Source organism: Colius striatus, chromosome 3, assembly GCF_028858725.1.
Source record: "Colius striatus isolate bColStr4 chromosome 3, bColStr4.1.hap1, whole genome shotgun sequence".
Lineage (NCBI taxonomy): Eukaryota > Metazoa > Chordata > Aves > Coliiformes > Coliidae > Colius > Colius striatus.
In genome coordinates this window covers 82,732,481-82,752,389 of record NC_084761.1, presented here as the reverse complement: position 1 = coordinate 82,752,389, position 19,909 = coordinate 82,732,481, and the positions used below count along the sequence as shown (strand labels likewise).

Genomic DNA, 19,909 nt, shown 5'->3' with positions numbered 1-19,909 from the left:
TCTGTTTCCCAGTCTGCCATTGTCCACAGAATTAATAGTGGCATCAAAAATGGCCAATGTAGAAAGAAGAAACTTCTCCTTTTTAAAAAATTTAAACTGGAAAGAAACAGAAAACAACATTGTGTCTGTTTTCCTTCTTCCAGTTTTATCCTAGCCTGAGGGCCTTTAAATATTTGAGGCAATATGCTCCAGTGGTATGTAAATCAGTCTTATTCCATAGATTTAGAGGATTTGAAATGCACAAGTTGACCATATGTCTCTCAGAAAATTTCAGTTTTATCTAGCTGATACTGAAATTAGAAATTAAATTGCTAATTAATGACACCACCTTATTTCTAGTTACTATCACATTTTACATTACTTATTCCTATAAGAATAGAATAGTATAAACCACATGCACAAATTTTCATGTCTCCATTCTTTACTTCTCTTGAATGTTACTTCAAGTACTCACAAGAAATCAGGACCCTACTTTCCCTTTTCCCCCCTATCAGCTTGAAATTCCACAGTCTGGACACCTTTCTTTACCGAAACAGATGTTAATGATTTCCCTGACTCGGTTTTTAAAAATGGCTTACCTGCATCTCTGCCACTGATTATATCCTCTCCATTTTTCTGCAGAAGATAAAGGTTGCTCTCCTACAGATCTACACACTGAGAGAATGGAGTAATGTTGGGGAATGTGTATTCAGTTCAGCCTCTGATCTTGTGAAACAAAAAGGCAGCAACTGCACTGAAGGCTAAACTCCCTCAAAGAACATCCTCAAAGAAGAGGCACAGAACTCTGTACCATCAGCAAAATGATACTGACAGGCAAGATGTGAGGACAGATGGTGAAAAGGGTCAGAGTTGTCTTGGAGAAACACAGCTGACTGGAGTAACCCTGGTCTCTTCAGAACTCTGGGGCTCTCTGATTCTAAAGGAGATAAATCCTCTTTCCCATCAGGAAACAACTGTTGTTATTCTGAACTATTCCAAGTCTAATCCTACAAGATGTTTTCTTATCTAATATGCAAGACTGCTATCATAGGGCTGGGTACAGGTCTGGTAGCTGAATTTATGTGATGAGAAGGACCAACAGTATGGGACTTTCACCATTAGTTCTCACCTCATACTTTGCCTGTCTTCCCTAGCTGATAAATATTTTGTACATTTGCAGCACAGCTCATCATGGCTCAGCATATAAAACTTCACAGGTGCAAAGGACACTTTATTAAATGTCACTTGGTACAAGCCACTGTAACAAGAGTCACACAATATAAGGCACTTGGTTCCTAACCTGCCAGCTCACATCTCTTATCTATGTGCAAGCACAAGGGAGAAGAGAGTACTCTGTAAATACTCATTGCTACCATTAGTACATGCTTGCTGTCTTCTTCACATTTCAGGGCAGGAAAGGTAAAGCTTTGTTCAGACAACAGAAAAATTTTACCTCACTCGTGCCTCAAGGAATACAAAGTCCAGTGTAAAAAGAGCTCTCCTAATAAATTACTAATCATCACTCTTCTGCTAAAACTCTCAGCACTATATCCCTCCTATTTCTCTTCTAAGCCTCTAAAACCGCTTTACTGCTTACAAAGCATTTGACTCAATATATTTAAAAGATTGCATCTCAAAATTTTGAAGAATTAATAATGTGCACTTTTATAGGGATCACAGTCTCATACTCTACCTGTATTCTATCCTTCAGCTTCTGGGAATGCTTTTTTCTCTCATTTATCTTCTGGCTTTTCTCCTCTAGATCAGCCTCCAGTTTCTTCACCTGCTGCAGTAAAAAACCTTCCTCAGCCTCTGAGCTCTTCCTTTGCTCAATTTCTCTTTGCTGACAATTCTTCCTTGTTTCTACCACAGGTTGCTGCATAGCATTTTTCAAATAGTCTTTATCTCTCTCATAAGAGCTTTGCAGTTTGCTTGTTTTCTGATTATATTCTCCAGTTGGTCTCTGGCTCTCACTCTTCAGGTTTTCCATCTCCTTTATTAGAGCTTGTCTTTCTACACTATGTTTTTCATTTAAAATTACTTTTTTATCTAAATTTGCTCTCTTAGATGCTTTGCATTCATTTAGCAGTCCATCAGACTCCTGATTTAAATGTAGAAGTTTGTTTCTAAAGTCTGCATGGGTAGCTGCCATGTCTGGAGAAAGGACTATCTGTGTTTGTTTCACTTCTGTTCTCAGCTCCCTCTCTTCCACCTGCTTCTTGCACAATGTTAACTCTGCTAAGGCTTCTTCCTTTAGTCTCTTGTGTTGTTCCACTGCAATTTCAAGGGCTTGAATACGTTTTCTCAGCAATTGTTCTTCTTCAACTTTGCTTTTACACTGGAGAATCGTTTCCCTTGTCTCAGCAAGAATGTGCTGAATTTCTTCCTCATGAGCCTCTCTCAGAGCCTGTATACTAGCCTCATATTCATCATTCTTGGTGTTCAGGGCATATATCACCTGAAGAACAAGAAAAAAAATAGGAAATTAAAGTATTTGGTAAATTATCGTCATGAATTCAGTTATATTTACCAAGATGTTAAATGCTAAAAGAGAATTACTGCTATGGTTCAATCTTTTGTTGTTGTCATTTCTTTGTGGTTTTTTTTTTTTTTTCACTAGGAACAAGGGACAATTACAAACTGCTAAACCTCATAAGGGAAGGAAGACAATACTGTGAGAAACATCTTTTCCCCTGCTTTTTGTCAGAAATTTCCCTTTTTATTCTTTGCCAGTTGTTACTTTATGCCCTTAGTAAGGAATGCCCTTAGGAATTAATCAGTGCCCTTATCTTTAGCTAATGGACTCTGCATTTGCAGCCCACTTCACCTAGCTTTCAGTGCAGAAGGACTGGCTGCCACAATGCCTTTAGCATTGTCAAGTGCTGTGGACCAGTAACAGTCGATCTATAAATGAAACTTGAAGTCCTGACATCCAGTTCATGTGTTTCATAAATCACTCTGTGACGTGAGAGGAAAGTTTGGAAGGAGTATTATATTTTGTAGTTCTGATTAAAACAAAGCCACCACTGAAGATGCACTCCTGGAAGCCATGTGCATGGAAAGGTAGTTTGATCAGCATTTCAAGATAGGTATTACGCGACTGCAAGCACCTTTTGGCTGGACTCTGAGATGTGTTCATGCAGTGGGGGTTTTTTAATACTTCAGTAACATCATAAATCTCAGAAATGGGGTTTTAGCAGATTCCAGCAAGTGTCTGATGACAATGAGCAATTTTTTCAAACAATTTATTTAAATCTTTTGATGTTTTATTTTCTTCTACAAAATGCAGAATAACAATTGTCATGAACATAAGATCGTTATCACCTCAAGCAGGCTTTGTCCATTACTCCTGACATACACCAGAGATCTCTCACAGAAGCTGTTTTACAAGCACGCTACTATTGTTTTAAAAAGAAAATGTTATTAGAAGCCTCCAGTAGACTGAAATGAAGAGTTCAGAGTCAAAACTGGTAAAATGCATGTTAAGCTTAAAAGACATTGCAAAACATAGTAACTGCCTTGAAAAGACACATGCTTGTCTCTTCAGGCCCCCATTAGAAGACATGGGGGCTACTCTGGTTTCTACTGGGCACATTCACCTAACTCAAAGGAAAAAAACACACCATGTATTGACATATATGTGGACATTTCCCACTTGTTTGTTTGTTTGGGGTATTTTTTAGAGAGAATTCCTCTACAAAACTAGATTTGGAGTTTGTACACAAGTTATTCCAGATACTTTCAGTCTGGGCTGAGCCCATAGAGGTTAACCAAAAGATTCCTAGAGAAATAATATTCTTAAGTATATAAAAACATACAGAAGCAACTAATTCTTTAATTATATTAGAATTTTGACCCTGTAACCATCAATATTTCCTCAGGGAACACTCAATTGACAGACCAATAGGCATCTTGACTACAATGTCACAAATCTGCAGTCTGTGTTGTATATACCTGAGGATTTCTGCAGAAGTACTGAATTTGGTTACCTATGTCTTACCATTTCTTGTGCTACCTGTATAAGAATATTATATTAAATTTCAGTCATCCATAAATGGAAACACACACACAAGAACATCTTGCATGTAGTCAACTTCCTCCCTGCAGTAATGAATTCAGTACAGAAACCTTAAAAAGTCACAAATGCAAAACATGGACTGGATAAATTTCTGGATAAATATGTGACAAAAGGGAGTAACAGTATCATATTCCAGAAGACAAGCAGACAAGAAGTCACTGTCTGCATTTAGATATGTGTATTTTTGGGCCCTGGATTACATGCCATGAATTATTCTCTAATATTTTTAACCATTTTTCCTTTGAAACAGAAGGTTGCAAGATACCAAGCAGATTCCTCCTCTCCACTAACTAAAATCATTCTATGAACTTCTCTTAACTGTTTAGGAGACAGACATAAAAACTACAAGGAGAAGATCAATTTTACCCACAGGTTTAGAATGATCAGCAATTAGTTTGGGCAACTATTCAAGTAACTAGGTCTGATATTGATGATCACATTTCTGTGTTTCATTCCACCAGCAAAACAGAGATGAACATCTAGCTTTTGTGACTCAAAGACTTCTGCTCTTAATTATTAATCTGTCTAGTAAATCAGCATTGCCTGTTTCATGTTATGTTGTGTTCAGGTTGACAGTGGAATCTGGGTTCCTCTAAAGTCTAAATTCATCCCAGACTCCACTGAGACCATCACCAACATCATAAGTGAGTTTACTATAAGAATGGAAGAAACTGGCCTCCTGGCTCTATTATTCCTACACTTCTGTTTAATAATGGCTAGAACCACAGTGAAGAATTTTGACTGGAAAAATGCATGCCCTTAAATTTACTCTTCATGCTTGAGTGCTGAAATAAATTCCTCAGTATCTGAACCTTCTTAAGAGATTTAGCTTTTAGAGGGCTGCTGCTCTGTACGTTATAAAATTTAAGCCCCTCACATATGCCATTCACTCCCTACCAAATATAGCTACTGTTTTCCTGTTCCAGACACCTCATTTAAAAGATTGGTGTTATGGGAGATGAATCTGGGACTTTATGTGTTGGAAGGACAAACTCTGAAAAATTATTTCAGCATCTGTACTTTGCAAGTGTACATACTGCTGGCTAGTGTAGTATAAACCTTTTAACAGTTGTGTTGATAAACAGCTTTTTAAAGCAGCTCCAGAATTTATCAGTTTGACAATACAGACAGAATTGCTTTCAAACGAAAAGAGTACACATTAATCTGAGTTACTACTGTAACACCAAGGGCTCCTGCCTCCTCACTGTTCTCCAACACTGAATATATTGGGAAACATTGTACCAGTTTTATAGTAACTACAGTTTTATGATAGGTTAGCAAAAACACTATTATATACATACACTTGAACCTTAACAGTGCAGTGAATATTAATACATCTTATTAGTCCTATTTTACTCTCCAAATGCTGTAAATCTAAATGGCAATGGCATTTCCTTTCTTTTCTTTATGATGAGGCAAAATAAAAAAAAGAAATCATTCAAATGCACCTCATCAGTGAAGACAGTTCAAACTAAAAAAAATCTGTTCTGTCTTCCTACAGCAGTGTTAAACACTACTCTTGTAGGAACTTGGCTATCATCATTTTAAAAAGTGGTTCTAGCAGGTTGCTTTGCTAGCTGAATAAGAAGTGAGACAGTTTGGTATGGATGGTGAGAAGTGAGGACAAAAAGAAAAATCAAAGAAAGGCAAAGATAGTGACTGTTCTTCCTTTGGCCCAAGCTAGTAGGCACAAATCCTTCCTTATGAAGAAAGATCTAAAAGAAAGAGAAAATAAACAGAAGAATGAGAAGAGACCCTGGATAGGGGTGTCAAACAGGATACTCCTGGCAGCATCCTAAACCAAACAAGGAGGGACATCCATTTTGATTCCCAGTTAGCTGGCTAGAGGCTCACTGATGCTAGGTCAACATATCATCTCCTTTTCACAAGTAGCAGTAGTATCTTACCTTCACTAGCAGCTGAATATGTTTTTATGAATTCTGTCTTGTCTACTCTCCAAGCAGATCAGAGTGGGTTTTTTTTTTTTGTTTTTAATTTGCTTTATGATTTCTTAATCCTTCAGATGTGCCTTCAGTACCTTGCAAAAATACAAGATAAAGCAACTTATTTTTCTCTGAAATGAAAGCTCAGCTCCAGCTGAAATAACATTGTTTCCAAAACATGGAGTTATGGGGAGAAGTACAAGGAGTTTCTTTTGTGAGCTTTCAGATTATACAGCTGACTATCATCCCATTGTGAGAAACAGAACAAACTTTCTCGCGAAAGATTCAGGTCAGAGTCTGCAGTGAAGCACTTTTATTAAGCGTTCTTGCAAGAGGGGGTGTCCTAGCTAGTAGGCACACCTAATAGATACAATATTCGTCTTTTTATACCCTATCCCAGCCGCAAGGTCCCTCCCTTGTTTCCCCATTGATTAGGTACTCCAAGATTTACAACTTCTCGAGGTGCCTAAAATCCCCTCAGGGGATGTCTGGTTCTTTTATCTTATCACCCGTTCCCATACAGTCCTGAAATTTAAAACTCTAGTTAAAATTACAAACAAACAGATAACAGTCTTATGGTCAGTCCACTGATTTACATTACACAGAGGCAGATAACAGCTGAATTTCCTTGTCTTAATTTCTTTCTAATTCTGCAAAAGCAACATTAATATTTCTCACACCATTTCTTAGAAAAATGCTATAAAGTGCATTTCTTTTTATAAGAAATATATACGGACCATAGTTCATTTGTCCACTCATTGTGACAGTATGTTTAAATTTCCTTGAATCAACACAGACCAACACCGTGTCGACTGTCACTTATAAAACAATACAAATACCTTATTTGAGGCCTCTCATGGTCAGCAAGTTCCTAAAAAGATTTTTCCAAAATTTTCCAATCTTCGATCTATCCATCAGAGTAGGCATGGATAACAAACTCACAAAGTCAGAGATGCAAAGAGTTCAGGGCCAAGTTACGTTCAACGATGTTCATGCGCTCAAAATCAGAGCCAAGACAGTGTGTCTACTTTTGTCTCTGGAAACTATAACCAGAAACAAATGAGCCTTGAGAATGCAAGGTCTACAAAAAAGCCAGATTAGATGTCCCAGCATTATGTTGCAAACACATGCAATTTGCTTTACATGGCCTCATTCAGGAAGCTCCATCAGCTCTCTCCTATGCTGGTGAAGTAGAGGTCTGAGCAAAAAGCCCCAAACCAAAGTTGACCTCTATATGAACCTCTCAACCAAACATTATGTAAAATTACTATCTGATTTTTAGTGAAGTATATATGATTATTAGTGAAAGATGTAGCTTAGATGGAATATAATTATTAGTGAAGACAGATGCCATGTATTCCTTTGCTTGCTCACAGGCAGGCTGTCAAGGCCATGAAACAAGGTGTCTGGCCTTGTGTGAAAATGTGGTCAAAGTCAAATGGTTAAAGAAACTCCCTTTGTTCCTCCCTGAGCCCTGGCCAGGCTACGGGTGGCAACTCAATGGAGAGTGAAACCAGATGTTCCTGTTTTGAAGTTGTGCAATGTTGTTTCTTCAATAATAGAACAAGCTGGACCCTCTTGCAGTGACTTTGGAGAGCTCACCAACGCATATGTTTTTTTACTCTTTTTGCCTTTCCTTTTGGTTTTTTTGTGCCCTTTTGGTTTAAATTTTATTCAAGAAAATCACACAAGCACATTTATTCATTTGGGTTTCCTTTGTTCTTTCTCTGCCCAGTATGGTACAATACTGAATACAGAAACCTTAGCTGAATGGCCTATGCTTTACACTTGATCTCTCAAGTACAACTGAACATTAAATTAGCCTAAATTTTACTAGAGAGACATCCAGCTCTCCCTCATTTGTATTTTATAGTTTCTAATAAGCTAGGTACAACAATTGCTACACAACTTAATCATTGGGAAAGTAAAACTATATTGCAAGAATGTTTCCATAAGCAGAGCAAGTGCTAAAAAAGGCACCAGTACCATATCCCACCAATTTCAGAAAAGTAAAAATGTACTACAGAATCACACAGGTTAATTGTGGACAGAGACACCTCTGCTGGGCAACTCGCAGCTTATTACAGAAATTTCTTCTGTAACTGTTCTATAAATCCACTCAACTTTAATCCTTTCTCTTTACACTGGTCACAAATCCATCTGCTGTGACTGTGGTGGTAAGCAGCACCTTCTCAGCATCTCAGCATAGGTCTTCCTAGACAGTTATAGAAACATAACAGACTGCAGTTCTCTGAGAGAGACTGGTGGTTCTGAAACATGACTACCACAGAAGGTCAGAGGAGAACACTAGTAATCACTGCAAGCAAACAACCAGAAGATTTCTATGCATTTAATTCTCAGAAAGATGCTTAGAATCATAGAATCGTTTCAGCTGGAAGAGACCATTAAGATCCTTGAGTCCAGCCTTTGTCCCAGCCCTACCAACCACTAGATCCTTTCCCTAAGTACAACATCTACCCATTTCTTTGTCATGGTTTAGGCCCATCAGGGAACAAAGACCACAATTAGCCTCGAGTACCTAAGAGGGTGAGAATTGCCCAAGGGCAGGGAGAGCTTAATTGGCGCTTAAGGTTCAGGACAAAACAGACCAGGCCACTCGGCTTGGGGAAGAAAACAGAAAATAATTTAATGCAACATCAACAAAAACATACCCCCAAAACCCAAAACATAACCAAAATAAAACAACACAGAGTAATACAACAGTGAAGAGTCCAACCAGCCTTTTTAAGAACACCTTCTTGCCACACCTCCCCTCTTCCCGGGCTCAGAGCCCTGATCCCGGTGTTTTTACCCTGTCCCCCCCTGAATGGTTCGGGGGGGCAGGCAGTGGGGGTTTTAGTTAGTCTGTTCCCGATAGCTTCTGCCGTTTGTCCCTCCTCAGGACGGGTGAACTCCACACCAGTCCTCCCTGCAAGTCCGTGGGTAACTCACAAGCATGGCAGCCCTGCACGGGCTGCTCCGACGCGCACTTATTCCAAAGGCTGCAGCTCCTCTCTGCCTCTCGTGTGGGGCTGCTCTGCGGCGTGCAGGCTCTCCAACACGGCCTGGGCCATGGCCGTCTCCCCACACAGTCCCTCGCCCGTCCGGGCTCACTCACATGGAGCTGCTGGTAACTCTCGGTCCTGCCATGGATCTCCATAAGTTGCAGGGGCACAGCTTGTATTCTCCCCACGGCTTGCAGAGGAATCTCTGGTCTACTGCTTCTCCTTACTCCTTCTCTGGCCGACGGGCCCGCGTGGCCGCCTCCATCTTGTATCACTCTTACACCTCCTGCCTCGCATTTCAAATTCGCGTCCCTGAACAGTGCTGGCAGAGGCGTCAGGTTGGCCCAGCCGGGCCGGAGGTGGGTGTGAACCCAGGAGCCGGGGGAGAGTCCGCAAACTCTTTACCGGGTCTTCACTGCAACCTGCTCCCCCTGTTACTAAGCCAAAAGCTGCTCCTTGCTAAACCAGAACACTCTTGCATACAAGAGATGAACTTATTGTCACCTAACAGTATCCATTTCATCATTACACATTTAATGTAGGTTAGTCAAAAGACATGTGGCTCCAAAGGACAATGTCTCCATTTCCAATGCAGGTGTCTAAATCAGGTAATAGAAGTAAATTGCTTCAAGTGTTACTCTGTTTTGTTATTGTTTTTTCTGCATGCCCAACTTCCTTGCTCTTCCTTCCACATTGCTGAGACACTCTCATAAAAAGGGAAAAGTTTCATTTATCAGAGGTGAAAATGGATTAATTTTCCTCTGTTTCTCCGAGGTTTCTCTCCATCCTGCATTAATGTCTCAATTCATATTTACTTCATTTCCGTATATCCACTTTAAGTTCTTTTACCAACACATTACAAACCAAAACAGATACTGGGTTTACCAGATCATGCACATCTGCTTTGATGAAGGAGTTTGGAAAAACAAGCATTTTTCTAATACATTTTATTTTGTCTTCCAACTATATTCCTTTTTTTTTCTTTTCATCTTGTTTAGGTGTTTATAGCTCCCTTTGAATTAGTATGAACTGTTAACTTCAATATGTTGTTTATTTTTACTTGCGGGTCATTAATTAATATGTGAAACAATATTAAAAAACAATCTAGCCCAGATCTTTATAGTATCTGCCTTCCTACAATATGATGTTATAATAATTTTCTTTTTACATTTCCTGACTCATGTTGTATCTTATCTGTCAACTGTTTTTCTACATAACTTTGACATTATTTTGCAAAACTTAAGTAACAAAAGCACTATTATTTTTTGTAGTTTTCATATGTAATTAAAAACTAGAATAAATAAAATCTGTCAGCATGATATTTACAAGAAATACATTTCTATTTCTTTGTTCTCCCTGAGGTGAATCAAATTCATGTTGAGCATATTTATTAGGTTAAGTTGTATTCAAATGCTGTCAGAGAGGATGACGTTATTTTTTAGTAAAAGTTAAATTACGTAAAATTTCTGTCTTATTAAACCCCAGGAACTAGATGAAAACACTTTAAAAGATTGTGTTCATTCATTTAATAAATGAATGTAAATCAACACATACACATATACATAGACAGCAGAAAGGCCAAACTTCCCCATAAATCTTACGCTTTTACAGCCTTGGATGAATTCAATTCCATTTTATGAAGCTGTTTCAGATAGATAACGTGTAAGAAATACATTTCTTTGGCACAAGTCACATTTCTATCCATGTCCTCTCTCTGTCCGTGTTAAGGTCATTGTAGTCAAGGAGAATTTTTATTGCAGAAGTCAAACAAGCAGAAAAGTCTTATTTCCATATAATTCAATGAAAATTTTTGTTGTTAGCTAACTGAAACTTACAGGAGAGCTTAATAGGTTTATATCCTAGAAGTTTGATATCTATTCCACTTCAAAAATAAGAGCTAATGCATCTCATTAACCACATCTAAATACACTGGTGATAGAACTCACTTGACAAATTAATACTCAATTTTGGAAAAACGCTTCATTACATTCCAGCTTTGTAAAGATCTTTAAGGAGTCTAAAACTGCAGACTTTTCGTATTTTCAAAGGGTTGAGAGGTTGGTTTTTTTGATGATTCTGTACATTTATTTGCAACTTTATCCTTCCGAAATATCTCCTGAAGTCTTGTTACAGCTGATAAAGCAATGTTGCCCAATTTTACAATAAATACAGTAAACAAATTTGTTAAGCATTTTCTCACCTGATTTCTATTTGTAAAAATATTCCCTTACTTGAAATACAGCAAAATTTTGAAATCCTGCAAATATAATTTGTAGAATTATTGATTTAATTATAGCCCAGGGTGAAACAGATTTTCCCAATCAAATATATCTTTTTGTGGGGACAAATACTATAATTTATTTAAAACACAATGTTTATTGTAGGTTTTGCATTCAACTAACACACTTTGCCAAGCTCTGGAAAACACTGGAGGTAAGGAAGAGTACTTTATACAAGTGCACTAGAGGCATGCCACATTCATGTAACACTAGGCACCATCAGAGGCAAGCTACTGACTCAGAAGGATCTAGGCGTATACAATGTTTTTTTAAAATATGTTTTTCTTTCAGTTTCTCCCCTCTCTTTTACATTGGTATTGTAAGAGCCAGAATCAACACATTATTATGTAGTTAAAGGGATACACAATGACACATATCATAATACTCATAGAATCACAGAATAGTAGAGGTTGGAAGGGACCTTTAGAGATCATCTAGTCCAATTGCCCTGCAGAAAGTATATCCACCTAGGTCAGGTCACACAGGAATGCATCCAGGTGGGTCTTGAAGACCTCCAAGGAAGGAGACTCCACACCCTTCCTGGGCAGCCTGTGCCAGGGCTCCGTCACTCTCACAGTGAAATAGTTTTTTCTTACATTTAAATGGCACTTTTTGTGTTCCAGCTTCATCCCATTACCCCTGTCCTGTTGTGAGACACCATAGAAAAAAGGGATGCCCCAACCTCCTGACACGATTACTATACTACACTAACCTCCAGACATGATTACTGATACTACACTACTATTCATGTACCCAAATACTTGTAATGGAAAAAATGGAGCTAGACCAAATACAGCCACTACTCTCACTTCATGAAGACATTCTTATTAAGCATATGCATATTAAGCACATGATAGACACCTTCTGAGATTGTATCATTGATCACAAAACCAAGAAAATTTAACCACCATTAATCATCAGAAAAAGAAGGAACAGTGTGAAAAATGTAAATTGATCTGAATAAACAAAGAAGGTCTCTGAGCAACCTGATGTAGTTGAAGATGTCCTGAGTCACTGCAGGGTGTGGGACTAGATGACCTTTAAAAGTCCTTTCCAACCCAAACCATTCTATGATTCTACAAGAGTCAGTCCAAATATTAATACTTCAGCTACTTTCCAATTATGCTTTATTTTAAAAATTTTAAGCATTAAAATTCAAAGCTTTAAGCCTCATAAATCTCTGACTGCATCATGATTATATTGTGAACAATGACACACTGGGTGACCAAGAGGCACTTGTCACTACTCCATCTTGACCACGCTTCCTGGCTGCATCTGGCTGCACTCACACGTCTGGGTGCATAAGTGGACATGGAGCCATATTGTTCACTAATACACATTACCTGTCAGGTAATCAGGATTAAGGTGCATTGCCAAGACTGTAGGGCAATGCACTGTAGTTGTATTGCAACATCCTGCAGTTTTGGGACAATTCATTAATTTTATGAAACACTAAAGAATATCAGCATCTTAGGAAAAAACATTTAAACACTGTGTAAGCATTTAAAAATACCAGTTGTACCAGTTCTTGATAGCCCTGTTAGCCAGCTCTAGTAGTTCTCCCCTCCTGAATGGAAAAAAAAAGCAAAATGTTCAACTATGATCTATTTACATCAAATGCTAACTCTTATATAACCCTCAGTGCACAGTCACAACAAGATGCTGTATCATCCAAAGAGAATTAAAACAGACTTCTCTGCTACTTTAAGTTAAAATTGTGTTTAAGTACCTAAAGGCCAAGTCATACAAAGTTCTGAATGACAACTACATTAAAAAAGTATAACCTTACTTCAGATTAATTTCACTGAGGTCATTAACTTAAGAAGAAAAAAAAAAATCTCCAGTTTGTAGGTTCTTTATGAATAAAGGCAGTATTTCCTCAGTAACAGGGTTATGCCATAGTGTTATTTGTGCTCTGCTGCCTCCGAGCCCTTTGGAAGACAAATGAATATACATTAAGTAAAATGCCAAGTCTGAACTTTCTAAAAGCGCAGGTTAAGCAGTCTTCAGCATCACACAGACAGCCTGACTGTGTATAGGCAGGAAAAACAAGTGAATAGTTATGAGACAGCTCACCTGTTTTAATATTTGACTGTAGAGGTGGCAACTGAGGTAGTTCTACCTCAATGTAACAATTGTTTTAATAAAACATAAACACTCTTTTACCTAATGAAAACATGGCTTCAGAGGAAAAATGGCAGGATACTTTAAGGGGAAAAAAATGTCATATACCATAGACAACGCTAAAATACTCAAAAGCCTAAACACACAGCTTTAGCATATTTAAGAGAGAATGTCTAAAGCTGAGTTGGTGTTGGCTTCTCACTTGAGTACAATTTTCTCAACTTTAAAATATTGGCCTCTACATACCAGTTAACAAAAATGTTAGGACAGTGGTATCATTAGACTGTCACTGAAAAAAGTACTTTTTATATGTTATTTGTGAAGAAAAGATAGAACATAAAAAAAAACTATAACCTTGAAAATGTTTTGGTGTGATTAATGGATTGTTAGACATTTCATTACCTATTGCCTGTAACACATCACATTTGTATACAAAGATTAACTGGGATTCCTTGAAAAATGGGTTTGAATTTAGTACATAGCTTCCATTATAAAGCAGCTTTGAGATGTTAATTACCAAGGCTGTCAGATTTTCTGCAAACTTGGTGTAGTCAGTGACAAACATATATGGTAAGAAGATAATTCCAATACATGGATGTCATTCTTACACCTTGAATTAATTTAAATGACAGTTTGTAGCTATCCAAATAATAGGGTTATTTCCTAATAGAAATAGTGGCTTCAATATTGCTCTTGACTAGTTGATCAATACCATTATATGACATTGCACATGGATTTTATGATCCAGGAGTTCCCTTCTAGTTCTGTAAGGAAAATGTAGTGATGACAAGTTACAGAAGTTTTAAGTCTGTGCATTTTTGTCATCTGGCAGGCAAAAATAATGCTAGCTTTGAAATCTTGATAGAAAATTGTACATAAACATAATGAAAAAAACCATCATCAAGTAAAGCACATGGGGATATTGATAGCTGACTTTGTTAGTCCTCTTAGTATGTGATGTAAGCATCTTTATAAAAAGATTCTTTCTCTTTGCCTACATTGAACCCAGTTTCTATATTCCTTGCCCAAAGGAAAAATACTGCTGCTCCAAAAGCATGATCCTGGTTTTTATGCTATTCCATTTTGCTTCATTTCTGTAGAACACTGAATACCCCTCTAGAGAACTGAGATCAAAAAGCCTCAAGCACACAGGAGAGCTCTAGTAGCATAACAACTAACTGCACATCAGCTGAGCTACTGTAAGCATTGGTTACTGAGTACTGTTAACACAATACAGTAAATGAGGTCAATAAACCTAGCTTAAATTATGGGAAAAAAAGCGCATATTTCAACTAGAAACATCAGTAGATACCAGGAGTGCTTCCTTACAGATGCTCAGCTGATAAGTACTTCCAGAGCAAGCCATTAGAATTTTATCACTTTTCATTCCTAAGCCTACCAGCCATTTTTTAAAATGGCAAATGAAACAGGAAAGGTTAAAAGGCCTAATATACAGCCATGCTGCAAAACACTGGAGTGGTGTCAATGGTCTATGCCCTCACACACGTCAGGACACTTGCTAATTCTTTGGAAATCTCCACCCATAGAGTGAAGCTCTAACTAAATATAAGCCTGTATCTTATACACTTCTGTGCAAAAGTCAAACATCCTTCCTTAGATAATTAATGAAGGTGGGAGTTGCTTATCTGGTTGATTTTCCACTGAAGCCTATTAAATAGTGTTCATATTTCTATCCTGCTGACTCAGTTGAGGGGCAATAAACCTCCTGGTGACTGGTGCTGGTAAGCTTTCTGTGTAACATTTTCTACTGCTCCACACAGTCATTAAGGAACATCTGCCTGTGCTGCTGCATCTAGAACAGGAACACACTTGCTCCTTTTTGGCATTTCTTTCCCCTGAAGGAAAAAAAAAGTTCCTAATTGTGTTTTACCAGCAATTAAGTTTTCCATGCATCAGGATTCTCTCCTACTAAGACTCAGAGTATCCAATATACATACACAAGATTCTTGCCAGACTGCTTGATTTTTTTTCTAAGAATCTACTTGATCAGATATACTGCAATTTGAAATATGCTTCTTATAACAAGGCTTCCAAATTCACAATATAGAGTCATATAAACCCTGGGAAAATGAGTTTGAGGGTAACTATCTACTCTTATTAAAAACATTCCTCCATGACACCCAGAAATTTGTCTCTAATAAGGAATCTGAACTGGTTTGTGTTGCGTAGCTCTCTGACTGCCTGGTATTCTCACCATCCAGTTACTGATTCCAGACCACAGTCCAGAACAGGTGGTTTGGTCTGAGCCTCACAGGCAGAAGTATGAACAGCACCCTGAATAACCTGGATATCTGCAGCGTATCTAGCTCTTGACAGCCCTGCCCACACTGCCTTTCCAATGAAAGCTGATCCACTCTCCTCTGCATTCCTCCTCAAGAGCTCATTTGCATTTCTATCTCATCCTACCTTCAGTACAAAGGACTGTCCTGAGAATCCATTAGCCCATGAAAGTCCTGTTTGAAATCTGTTAGAAAGTCCTATTAGTTACAAAGTCCTATTAGAAATCTGTAGCTCGAGGCAGCAGGAAGTGACATCCAAAGCGTCTTCTGAAAGTCACCATGTTGAACTATGTTACTGCTAAACAGAGCAGAAGCACAGAGAACTGGCAATCACAAAGCAGCACATGAAGGGTCCAACATCTGACGGAAAAGTCTGAACTTCATTACTAGTAAAAAATCATGCATTCTTCTGTAATCATAAGAATATATTAGCTACAAGTCCCTCTTTAATTTGAATGCTCTAGTGTTGCAGAAAGGTAACTACCACTTAAATGTGTGACTCGTTTATGCGGATGACAACTACAGATGCACATTCCCGTTTGCAAACGGGAATGTTTCTGGTTTAACTTCTGTAAGTTCATAAATGAAAGCATAGCTCATCTGGAAATATTACCTCATAACCTGGAAATGTTACTTCATATAACGTTACCTCATTGTAAAAATTCAGAAGGCCTATACAGTTCTCATGCAAACTCACTAATCTTACCAAGGCTTTAATTTTTTTTTACCTGCATCCATGGGATCAAAAAATTTCAGTTTGCACGTTTTAATATTTTTTTCCAGCAAAATCTGTTTGTCCCACATTTTCATTTCACACTGTGAGCCGAGGCTTTAAAAGCAAAACCTAAACTGTACAATTAATAATAAATCCCCACATTTTCATTAGTGTATTTCAAATATGGGCAGACAGATGTCTAATGGTAAATGTTAATGGCCACCTTACTTTTGAGGAAACAGTGGAGCAGAGCTGAATAGCCAGCCTGACTGAGTTTACAAATACGTTCATTGGTTTTGCTTGTTGTGGAAAAACGGGGGATGTTCTACATGTCAACAGTGGAAGGAGTCAGTCTTTGTGAGAAGGGCCAGGCGTCTAAAATTACCAACCAGTGGGTTACCAAAGGAACCAAAACATTTCCAAAGGCTTGTATTTTTGCTGCTCTGGTCAAAAAGATGCAGAACCGAAAAAGCGCTTCCAAAGGTATGAAAACTTATCGTATTCTACCAAAGCGTAAATAGTGGGGAGAACAGCAGTAGAATGGAAACAGCTTTCAGACTTTCTGTATCCTGTGGGGATTCCCTGCACCAACCCTTGTCTTACAGAGTAATCAGCACTTCCTGTGACCATGGAAACTCTTATCACCTCACCCAGTGTGGTTCTGCTGTTGATGCTTTTGCACACCCCTCCTTTGCCTTTGAGAGGCCACTACTCACCATGTAACAAAGAAATACAGAGTAAGTCAAGCACTGTATCCTACACCTAATTTAAATACTTTTTACTCATTTCTCCCTGCACAATGCAGAATACATAAGTAATGAGATCACTATCTCAAGAAAACCTAACATCACTAGAGCAGGAAGTTGCAGCTGTAACAGACAGCACTATTACATACTAGGTTAAAAACCACTACAGGCCAATTTAAAGTTAGAAAGGATTTTATTATAATTATCCCAACTGTAACATAGCCAAGAAAACAGTGATTTGATGGGTAGCCCTTGAAGTTCCTAGGCCAAAAAAAGATTATAACAAATTTTCTGTATAGACATTTTTCATCTAATACAGTGTCAAATGTTTACTGTTGGTATTAGCATTTCTCTATCCAGAATTTAGAAAGGAAAGCTTATGATGAAAGTTCCAATTCTGCCATGAGTTCTCTCTTAAGTGTAGTGTTACTGCAGAGAAAATAGATTCTTTAAGGCCACATTAAAAAATGGAATTATTTTCTTTTCAGAAGTACTTTTCTCAGTTTCAGGTATAAATCATCCTCATTCTAGATGACTGAAAAGTATCCAGAGTGGAAATTCTAGTAAAAGCAAATAAATCACCCTGCCCACATTTTAACAGTAGAAACTTAGGAAAGACATTTGAAAGAAACCCACTGCAATAAAATTTCACCGTGACCCTTTGCACTGGGGTGATTTTTTTTTTCACCTCATTTTGCTGCTAAAATAGCAGAACTTCCTTTGCTAACCCAAAGACAAGTATTGTAAAGTCATGTGTTTTCGTAAATAATTTCTTTTTTTCCTAAAAGCTTGACATTAAAGAGACTTTCAAAATAATCACTTGCTATAAAAAGGCAAAGAAATCTCCACAGAAAATTTAGCTTGAGAGTCAAAAACTCTGAACAAGTGTTTCTTTGCAGATTTCATCAATATGCTCCAAATCAGCGTTTTTTTCATTGACAATGGTTTTTTTCATTGCTATTTTTTTCCCAATTACAGTGAGATTACAGACATATAAAACAGTAAACATGGGTAAGAAATAGGTTTTTCCTTGTTGAGAAAGGTGCAGCATGAAAATAGCTTAAAAGATAACCACCACCTCTCACAGATTTTCTTATTTCTTAACACGGTGTGGAAAACGTTCAAAATATTTTGTAGTGTAGGTCGGTATTTACTAAAAGTTTTACCACAATATACTACTTAATTTAGTTTCTTTTCCTAACTCCCGTGTTTCACGAATGTCATTTAAAGTATCTCTACTTATGCACATCAAAAACAATGAAGTACAAAACAACCAGTAATTGCACTTCAGTACCACATTTCTGCTGCAGCTTTGCAACAATATTACTCGAGAACGTGTAAAACTCAAATGAGTAATTCAGGAAAGAAAGCGGATACCGCCACTCTCGGACCAGCACACAGAGAAAGAAATCCTGTGTCTTCGCAAGAGCTTGAGCTCCTCTCGCTGCTGTTGCACGCTAATTAGAGCGGTTACGTGCGAGTCACCGATCGTCTGCCCTCCCCAGCCCCCAAATGCAACTCCCTAGCGTTGAGTTGTTGAACCCGGGGGAACTGTTGGAAAGGAAGTTTGCGCACACCAGCTTCGTAGGACAGGACCGGCTTCCTGTACGTCCTCTCAGCCAGGGACCATCAGAGGCAGCAGCTGCGAGCCAGCCCCGTCGCCCCCGGCCGTGGCAACCACACCGCCCGGGCAGGCAGCAACAGCCAGGCTTACCTTAGTGAGCTGGGCAATCTTCTTGCACATTTTCATGTGCATTTCCTGATTGCATTCCTCTGCCGAGCCGCTGCGAGCGGCTTTAGAACCATTGCAAGTCCCGCACTGATTAATCTTGTTTATGCCAGAAGCCATTAGGCTTGAAATATTTTAATCAAGCCGCTAGAGGAACTTCAGCCCCCAAGAGGGCAAGCTCCCGCCGCCGCCGCTTGCCCCTTTGGGCAGATGTCCCAGTCCGTCAGCAGAACACCCAGGCGAGGAGGCAGAGAACAGCATGTGCAAACGTCCTGATCGGGATTTTTTTTCCCCCCCTCTCCCCTCCCCTTTAAATGGTTGAGCTTCCGCCAGGAGAAGACGCCAGCGGCTGCATGCTACGAATTCCCCACGGGAGAGGCTGAGCCAGCCGCACAGGCAGCAGCACAGACGTTGCTAGAGATCTGTTATTGAGATGGTCTGCAGATTAAATCATGTTGCCTTCTTGGGCTGCCAAGGTTGCAGAGGTCATCAAAGACGGTGTCGACACCTTTCATAAACTCTATTACTTGGGCAATCTTCTCTAATGCGGATGGTCCAATAAAGTGAGAAAGAAAACCTTGTTCCGTTTTGGCTGATGTGCTGAGTGCAGAACGCAGCGTTTTTTCCAGCTGGGAGGCACACTGAGCTTGGGAGCAGACACACTGAGCTTGGGAGCAGGGTCCAGGATCCCAACCACCTTATCTAAAGCAGCTGCTCAGTTCCCCTCAGTTCTACTGAAGGCACTGGAAAGGTGCTAGAAGAAAACAAACAACATTACTTGTTTGCTTTTTTTTTCTGTTTTGTTTTAATTTTTATTATTCATCTGCAAGCCATTCTGTCACTTCAAAGACAGCAGGCTTGCACATGTAAAAATAAAGAGCACAAAAAAGGCAAGCTATGCAGATAATGGGGTTTTTAAAGAACAGTGATTCAGTAAAGTATTATACAAGAAGAATATGGTTAGTGAGCAGGTTTAAACAAGTCTAAAAGAGGAGAAGGTAAAGTAAGGTG

The 19,909-nt window shown here is 38.7% G+C and overlaps 1 protein-coding gene across 2 annotated transcripts in view; it reads right to left on the bottom strand.

Annotated features, from left to right (window-relative positions):
• The window catches only part of FAM184B (family with sequence similarity 184 member B), a 49,864-nt gene extending 30,711 nt beyond the window's left edge, over window positions 1-19,153 (bottom strand). For both annotated transcript variants that reach the window (XM_061992797.1, XM_061992798.1), the window contains exons 1-2: window positions 18,884-19,153; window positions 1,673-2,437 (exon numbers count right to left, since the gene is read on the bottom strand). In XM_061992797.1, the coding sequence (XP_061848781.1) occupies window positions 1,673-2,437; window positions 18,884-19,018 (900 nt within the window). In that variant the 5' untranslated portion in view covers window positions 19,019-19,153. The remainder of the gene's footprint in view (window positions 1-1,672; window positions 2,438-18,883) is intronic.
• Window positions 19,154-19,909: the final 756 nt, after the last annotated feature.